At 40.3% G+C, this 8230-nt stretch overlaps 5 protein-coding genes across 5 annotated transcripts; 3 read left to right on the top strand and 2 right to left on the bottom strand.

Annotated features, from left to right (window-relative positions):
* On the top strand, nucleotides 1-1502 carry ATC70_007165 (uncharacterized protein; the record flags this gene model as incomplete). The annotated part of the gene is made up of 10 exons (XM_064826429.1): nucleotides 1-15; nucleotides 77-98; nucleotides 167-258; nucleotides 318-382; nucleotides 440-557; nucleotides 620-682; nucleotides 738-782; nucleotides 847-1018; nucleotides 1088-1351; nucleotides 1411-1502. The coding sequence occupies 10 exons, from the start codon at nucleotides 1-3 to the stop codon at nucleotides 1500-1502; spliced, it is 948 nt and encodes a 315-aa protein (XP_064676527.1).
* A 113-nt stretch (nucleotides 1503-1615) lies between these two features.
* ATC70_007164 (uncharacterized protein) lies at nucleotides 1616-2916 on the bottom strand (the record flags this gene model as incomplete). The annotated part of the gene is made up of 3 exons (XM_064826428.1): nucleotides 1616-1778; nucleotides 1837-2655; nucleotides 2705-2916. 3 exons carry the CDS (start codon nucleotides 2914-2916, stop codon nucleotides 1616-1618), a joined length of 1194 nt encoding a protein of 397 aa, XP_064676526.1.
* A 580-nt stretch (nucleotides 2917-3496) lies between these two features.
* ATC70_007163 (uncharacterized protein) lies at nucleotides 3497-4878 on the top strand (the record flags this gene model as incomplete). The annotated part of the gene is made up of 3 exons (XM_064826427.1): nucleotides 3497-3716; nucleotides 3780-4045; nucleotides 4105-4878. The coding sequence occupies 3 exons, from the start codon at nucleotides 3497-3499 to the stop codon at nucleotides 4876-4878; spliced, it is 1260 nt and encodes a 419-aa protein (XP_064676525.1).
* Nucleotides 4879-5355: 477 nt separating this feature from the next.
* Nucleotides 5356-5916, bottom strand: ATC70_007162 (uncharacterized protein; the record flags this gene model as incomplete). The annotated part of the gene is made up of 1 exon (XM_064826426.1): nucleotides 5356-5916. The coding sequence occupies one exon, from the start codon at nucleotides 5914-5916 to the stop codon at nucleotides 5356-5358; it is 561 nt and encodes a 186-aa protein (XP_064676524.1).
* A 1060-nt stretch (nucleotides 5917-6976) lies between these two features.
* ATC70_007161 (uncharacterized protein) lies at nucleotides 6977-8057 on the top strand (the record flags this gene model as incomplete). The annotated part of the gene is made up of 8 exons (XM_064826425.1): nucleotides 6977-7043; nucleotides 7120-7144; nucleotides 7212-7270; nucleotides 7322-7382; nucleotides 7444-7537; nucleotides 7600-7722; nucleotides 7787-7988; nucleotides 8053-8057. 8 exons carry the CDS (start codon nucleotides 6977-6979, stop codon nucleotides 8055-8057), a joined length of 636 nt encoding a protein of 211 aa, XP_064676523.1.
* Nucleotides 8058-8230: the final 173 nt, after the last annotated feature.

Raw genomic sequence — 8230 nt, 5'->3', positions numbered from 1 at the left:
ATGGATAAATATCAAGTAAGATTCACTATTGTATAGCGAATGCAAATCAAATGACTAAACTATGTATCTGCTACAGAAAATTGAAAAGCTTGGAGAAGGTATTCAGTACAAAAATGCAAGAAACATTTGGAGAAAACAGAGCTTAATACTTGTCTGTCTCCTAAAGGAACTTATGGTATTGTCTATAAGGCACAGAACCGTGAAACCAATCTAGTTGTTGCCTTGAAGCGTATTCGTCTGGATAATGAAGAGGAGGGCGTAAGTTGTCTAAAGCTTGTGTTTGGATATTCACAACTCATCCTTCCTTCTCATTATAGGTACCATGCACAGCGATTCGAGAAATTTCGCTATTGAAGGAATTGAAGCATCCAAATATTGTTAGGTAAACATCTGAAGAAGGCAGACTGTGGCTAGCAAATCTGATAGACCCACTTCCTAGATTATACGACGTTGTGCATACAGAAAAGAAATTGACGCTTGTGTTTGAGTATATGGATTCAGATTTGAAAAAGTTTTTGGATTCTTATGGTGGTGATATTGATATCTTGACCGTCAAGGTAACTCACATGGAGAAAGAGAGAGAGAAGCGCCTAGTTGGTATCTAACCAGGAATCGATAGCAATTCATGTATCAATTATTAAAGGGCATTGCATTTTGCCATTCTCATCGAGTTCTGCACAGAGTAAAGCACCCATTGTTAGTGAATCAATGAAATACATACTAACAAGCTTACACAGGACTTGAAACCACAGAACCTATTAATTAACAAGGTCAACACTACAGTAAGTTTGCAAATTAATATCAAAGAAATTAGCTTATCATTATTTTGTATTTACAATTTGTTAGAAAGGTGAATTGAAGTTGGGTGATTTTGGACTTGCAAGAGCATACGGTATTCCAGTCAGAAGTTATTCTCATGAAGTTGTCACCCTCTGGTATCGTGCACCTGATGTATTGATGGGTTCGCGTCAGTATTCAACATCGATTGATTTATGGTCTGCGGGATGTATCTTTGCAGGTGAGTATCAAGTAGTGCTGGACGTATATCACCCAAACTAATCTTTTGGTTTTTCCGCATACATTGTAGAAATGGCATCGGGTAGACCTTTGTTCCCTGGCAATTCTATTTCTGATCAATTACAGAGAATCTTCAAGGTGTTGGGTACGCCAACAGAAGAAACATGGCCCAAAGTATCCCAGCTTCCGGAATATAAGCGTGATTTCGAGATCTTTCCTAAAATACAACTGGAAACACTTTTACCCAAAGTAGATCATCTCGGCATTGATCTTTTAAAACGTCTCCTCGAATATCCACCCGAAAAGCGTATTACAGCCAGCGATGCACTGCAGCGTAAGTCGATATATGAATTCTTCAGGGCAATGTTTTCAGGTTATTTATTATCTCTATAGATCCTTACTTTGATGAGCTGCGGAAAAAGGAGTCATCGTCTACGACCACCAATTCTACATCTGACAACGTGTCAAAAGAAAACAGTAGATGATGATCAACACACAGCGCATACAATACACACATAAAATATCAGATATCAAAACATCCCTTTTAACACAAACTCCACTCATTTTATTACAATAAAAAGATGACGATTATTGCAACTCAAGAGCGAATCATGGAATATACATGATCAGCAATGGCAAGTGAGGATGTGAGGCCGGGACTTTCAATGCCAATCAGTGTAAAGAAGTTGTCATGACCTGAATCGCTTTCTTCCTTGATGATGAAATCTTGGAAAGGCTCACCAGGACCAGCCAGTTTTGGTCTACAATGAGTGAGTTAAACTACACATGAGAAGGGAGGGGGGGGGGCAGCTTGCTTACCTAATACCAGAATAATCCGCATGAAGTTTGTCCTTGTTTAGAGAGGGTAGATACGAATGAATAGCATTAACAAAAGCCTCCTTTTTCTCTTCATCATCTGGTACGCTATAATCGTAGGGGTCATCAATGTATTGCACATCAGGGCCAAACTTGATGCCGCCTGCCATATCCAATGTCAAATGAGTGCCTAAGCCAGCCAAGTTCTTCTCAGGACAAGGATAAATCAAATGATTTACTTCCAAAGGTGCATTGTACGCATAGTAATGTCCTCTAGCATAGTGCAACTTGTATGGTTTGTTTAATGGAAGCATGTTGCTGACTTTATCAGCATGTAAGCCGCCTGAATTGAACACTCTTTTAGCCAGCACTGTGGTTGTCTCGGTAGGTGTTGATAACTCGACCACGAATCCATCTTTGGACGGTTTGGAGATGGATGTCACTTGTGTGCAAAGTGCAACATCGCCGACGTCAGCTATTTTGCGCTCCAAATAAGCCATGAAATGATGTGAATCAATAATGCCAGTGGATGGAGACACCAAGGCTGAGTGAAGCTGGATGTGAGGTTCCTGAGCTGATGCTTGTGCCTGGTCGATAAAGTAGGTTTCAATGCCTAAGCGCTCTGCTTTTTCATGCAATCCCTGCAAATAAAGATGTTGCTCTTGATTTTGAGCCACCACCCATTTACCCAATTTGCGATATGGGATGTTTACTGTCTCGAATAGCTTGTATAGCTTTCGATTGCCTTGGATACAGAGCTTTGTTTTTAAACTGTCCTCGGGGTAATATAAACCTGCATGAATTACCTCGCTATTTCTTGCACTATTTGTTCGTCAGCATACCGCTTCTTGTACAAATGTATCGCTTCTACCTTGTTTCTTCGCCGATACGCACATTCTTTTCGACGACAAACGTGGTTTCGTGTGGTCTTTCTCGAGTCAGCTTCTCGCCGATGGCTAAACCAACGACACCTGCACCAATAACTATGTTATCAACTTCGAGCTCGGGCGTCTTTGCAGTAGAGAAGGCTCTCCAAGCCTGGTTCACAGCAAAGGGTTTTGTTAAGCGTGAAATCCTCAGCATATCCAAGGTTGAAATGAGGAATAAGAGTTGTAAAAAAGAGTGTCTAGTGAACCTTAAATTGCCCATCTATTACGGGCATGGCCGAGCATTTCACTCTCAGGGCTGACACACATCCAAGTAAATCATCCTGATCTCAGTTACAAGGAATGATCTGCATTTCATATCCTGCTCAATATCCTGTGCAATGAATGCAATGCGATTACGCTACCTCATCGTATATGTAGTCTACGTTTTCTGTTTCTGAATAGCACCTGAAACACATTTTTTTTTTTTTTTTTTTTTTACGAGTGATTACTGAAATCGAGCAGTGGTGTGGTGCTTGCACGCACCTACTGTGGATTTCGCGCAAATTTTGAATGAGTAAATAAAAGACGCTCGGCTTTAGCGAGTACAAACTGATGCACCTCCTTGGATATCTTTACAAATCACCGAAAATAACACTTGATCCACTGAAAAGCAACAATGTAACGTCTCATTTGTTGAGAATTTGCACAACTCCACACATCAACTGGATATAAAAACGTCAAAAAAAATTTTGCATGTAAAAAAAGTTTCTTTCAATCCAACACATCAAATCACGATGGATACAAACAAGGACGAAACTGTCAAAGTTGAGGCTGTAGATACCACACCTGTTGTTCAGGATGAAGCCATGCCAGAGGCTGCTGCTGCTTCTTCCACAGGAGAATACCCACCCAGCGTACACAAAGTCCATCGTCAATTGTTGGCCATTTTTGATCCTGAAAACATCAAGAAAGATAATTTTTTCAGAGAATTAGTGGAGAGAGACCCTGAGCATTGTATGTTAATCTAGAATTGAACCGTATATGCAACGTGGTACTCATTCATGGTTCATCAATTAGGGGTACCCATCAAAAAGTTATCGATGATCAAGCGTTTCAAGGAAATTTTGGAAGGTGATTTGACCTTGTTCGAACAAGCTGTTGCTCTTGCTCCTCAAGATTTTGAAATGAACGATGAAAAGACTCAATTGCGCAGCATCATGGAAGAGAAGAAGGAAGAGGTCAAGCAGGATCTCCATGCTGACAGTGCAGACAAGAAAAATGCTCGCAATCAACAGATCATTCTGAACCATTTCGAAGTGCAAAACAAGCGTTCCATCTACTCTGTAAGTGTCTCCTTTTTGCGGTAGGTCATCAAGTATACTGACGCTTTTACTCAATGTAGAAAGGCTTCACTGTAGATCCTGAGCCTACCGAAGCTGAACTGAAGGAATTTTACAGCAAATATGGTCGTATACTATCTCTTCGTCATCGCCGTGAAGGCAACGGCAACAAGCGTCATGAAGGTGCATTCAAGGGCAGTATCTTTGTTGAATTCGAGACACCTGAAATTGCACAGAAGGTGGTTGAAGAAGCTATAGAATATAACGGACAGGAACTACTCAACATGATCAAGGCCGACTATGTCGAAATGAAGCGTGTGGAGAAATACAGTGATGCTGAATTCAATGTCTCCCGCATTACGCATCGTCACCTGGTCGAGTACTCTAATGCTGAGGAGTATGGATTCAAGGAGATCAAGGAGCTTGTCAAAAGCGTGGCCAATGTTGGTAGATTAGAACCCTTGGAGAACAAAAAGGGCTGTGGTGTCCTGGAATTGTTCAAGACGACTCCCGAAGAATTCTTGGCCAAATTACCAGATCAGAAACTCGAAAATATCAATTTCTGTCTTGTCAGTGCTGCTGCTCGTTCTTATTTCAACAAAATTCAAAAGGAAGCCGCTAAAAATGGGCGTGGCAACGGCAGAAATGGCGGTCGCGGTGGCCGTGGAGGTGGCCGTGGAGGTCGTGGCGGAGCAAGAGGAGGAGGGGCAAGAGATGGCAACAAGGATGGCAGAAAAAGGGGAAACGATAACCCCAACAATCAAGAGATCAATAATAAACGTGCAAGAACTATTGTTGAAGTTAAATCCAGCGCAATTACTGCACCCACCAACTAGAAGCATTTTAATAAAACTGACATTTTTAGCACTCTTTGATAATGTAGCACGGTCCCTTTTTGAGAATGAACCATTTCCCTTGCAAGTTAATATGTATTTTTCAGTATGTAACCAAACTATGCCATTTATATGGAAAATTAATTAAAAAAACCCTTTTAAACATGTCATACCGAGCTTTGGTACATGTGTAACTTGATCTTCAGAATTACTTGTGACCCAAGGATAAGGTAAACAAGGATTAAATGTCAGGCGCAAAAAGTTTATTGTATAGTATAGTGTGTATTTATATATAATATGTGTGAGAGAGAGAGAGAATGAAGTAGAATTGAGTAGAAATACATAGGTATGTAGGTAGCATTTGCAGTAACAGGTAATAATAATAAAAAAATAAAAAAAAAATAAAAAAAAGATAGGATCATAGGTAAGAGCGAAGGGTGTATGCATATATAAGGAATCAGAGTTATTTGACAGCGTATTTTAGACATATTCCTGTTGGTAGTAAGAAACAGGTTGTTGACAGATCCATTTGTTGGCTGTTGTGTTTGTGTTCATAGGGGGCAATGGCATGGATGGCTGGTATTGAGGTGGAGGTGGAGGTGGACTACCACTACTGCTGTCCGTACTCGATGATGAGAAGGATGACCAACCTCTTCTGCTTGTGTGCTTTAAAGAATACAAGGACGATGGTCGCTCATGTGTGTAGTAAGTGTATTGGCACTCCAATGGTGGCTGTGGATGCTGCTGATAGTATTGATAGTGGTAGTGATGATGTCTTGATCTTGAAGACATGTGCGTACGGTAGTGCTGCATCATGTTGTCTTGACGAGAGAACCGACTTGGACATCCGGGGTATAAGCAATGAAAGTTCTTTTCGCCTGTATGGATACGATGATGTCTTGCCAAGTGGCCACTTGTAGTAAAACTCTTTTGACATCCAGGCTCTGTGCAATGGTATCGCTTCTTTTGCGGCTGCTGCTTGGATGTATCATCGTTTAATAGACTCACTTGTCTTCCTTTAGAGTTTGTAATGGAGAGCATTTGATTGTATGTACGTTAGAATTGAAGATAATATGTAGAGAAGAAAGAAGTGCTTCTACACATCCAACATGTTGTATTTATATACATATTTTTTTCCCTGTGTAGCCATACTAAATCTTTTATCCTCCCTTCCTCCTCTGAGCTCCCCCCCCCCCCAAATCTCCCCTTTTTTGCCCCACTCTACTGAGTATAACAAAGCTAACAACATTTCGAGTGTTTGCTCACACTCCCCTCGCATCTAAAAAAAGAGTGCACTGATCTCAGACTTGTATAAAAACGTGGTTGAAAACATGTATTACAGATGTAACCCTGCAGAGGAAGAAAAAGGAGAAGATTGATTCCAAGAAGTTTTTTAGTATTGTATAATATTAAAAAACGTGGAATACTGGATGCCACGTTTTTTGCGCCTTTGTGTGCGTCTTTTTGGGCTTGGTATTGTTGTAATAGAGTATGATCACACACGCACGTTGATCGCATCTTGTATTAAAATGGATAACATTTGGACCATCTTGTGTTGCATATGTTATCTTTTTTTTTTTTTCAAAGCTGCGATTACATGTATACTCGAGTAAACCAAGCACATACACAGATATATAAATATGTATACTCTAGATGGAGAAGAGTTGTACCAACCTGTGCGTAGATTGTTTCAATTGGGATCAACCAAGGGTCTGACAGGCATGACAAACACAAAAAAAGACTCATGGATCAGACATATCAAAATAACCTTTTCCCTTACATGACATTGCTGTTATGCCCACGCGATAGTGACAAAAAACGTCCAAATCAAACCTCCCTAAATTCCATGTAAACCAAGATAGTAAATCGCCTGCTCCCTGCTTTCTTTCTTTTTGTTACAGCAATAGAAAAGCAGGCAGGTGCAAATCGATAGCAATCAAACAGTGTAATGCATATAGTCATCAAGCCAATTACATGTATTCGGAAATGCAAATAGATGACGTTTGCGTACAACAAGAAAGCAAGCCCAAAAGTGTAGTGATATCTCTTTTTTTTTTCTTCTTCTTCTTCTTCTTTTTTTTCATAAACGTATACATACAGGATGGCGTCAAGACAGCAAACACAATCCCAGCAAGGAAAGACATATCAGTTTAAATTGGTGCTTTTAGGTGAGAAATTCTGTTCCACATGTCGAGTAATGAAAGAAAGAATGGCATGTACTGACTTGATGTGTAATGTATGTAGGCGAGTCCGCTGTAGGCAAGTCGAGGTAGTCTTAGTAAACAAACGAACAAGCTCATACACATTATATTGACGTTTCACATATGGCAAACTAGCTTGGTCATGCGATTTGTAAAGGACCACTTTGATGAGTATAGAGAGAGCACAATTGGAGGTAAATGCGTACTGAGTAAACGTCCATTGCAGTAGCTAACAATGCGTTTAGCTGCTTTCCTGGCGCAGACAGTGACATTGGACGATAACACAATTGTTAAATTTGAGATTTGGTAGGCTTGTGTATATTTATTTGATATGATCATTTTTGGCTGATACATGGCATGAAAAAAGGGATACAGCTGGACAAGAGAGATACAAGAGTTTAGCTCCCATGTACTATCGCAATGCCAATTGTGCAATAGTTGTTTATGATATCACACAAGCCGTGAGTAGATGTCTGTGTGTGTGAGAGAGAGGGTGAGTGAAAACTGACGAAATTTACTATAGTCTTCCTTGGAAAAAGCAAAAGCCTGGGTGAATGAATTACAACGTCAAGCAGATCCTAATATTGTCATTGCATTAGCAGGCAACAAATTTGATTTGGAAGCAAGACGAGCCATCGAAACCAAGGTTTGAGAGGAATTCAGGGCGAGACAGACAAGATGCAATTTGATTTACATACATGCACATATAGACTGCTCAAGAATACGCGGATGAATGTGGACTACTATTCTTTGAGACTTCGGCCAAAACTGCACACAATGTCAATGAACTCTTCCATGCCATTGCTCAACGTATGCCCTTGGATCAATTGGCTGATAGTTCTCGTAGACGAGGTGGACTAAACACGCAAGGCGTTGATTTGGATAGCAATGGAACCAACAATGGCTGTGCATGTAAGTTGTCATGTTGTATGATGTATATGAAAAAACTGATGAATGGTGGTTTTTATGTGTATAGGCTAAAGGATGCTGCTGCTGCTGCTGCTGCTGCTGCTGTTCACACTGATGTTTCCAGCCCCTCACATATCCCCCCTTTTTACTCTCACTGTTTTTTTTTAAAAAAAAAAAATAAACCATTTATTCGACTTTACAACATATATGGTGCATAGAACAAATGTATGAAAAGGGTTCCTCCC

This window comes from Mucor velutinosus (genome assembly GCF_035048745.1).
Source record: "Mucor velutinosus strain NIH1002 chromosome Unknown tig00001549, whole genome shotgun sequence".
In the NCBI taxonomy this organism is placed as follows: Eukaryota; Fungi; Mucoromycota; class Mucoromycetes; order Mucorales; family Mucoraceae; genus Mucor; species Mucor velutinosus.
The sequence above is the reverse complement of the archived record's forward strand: the minus strand, read 5'-3'. Positions and strand labels throughout refer to the sequence as shown.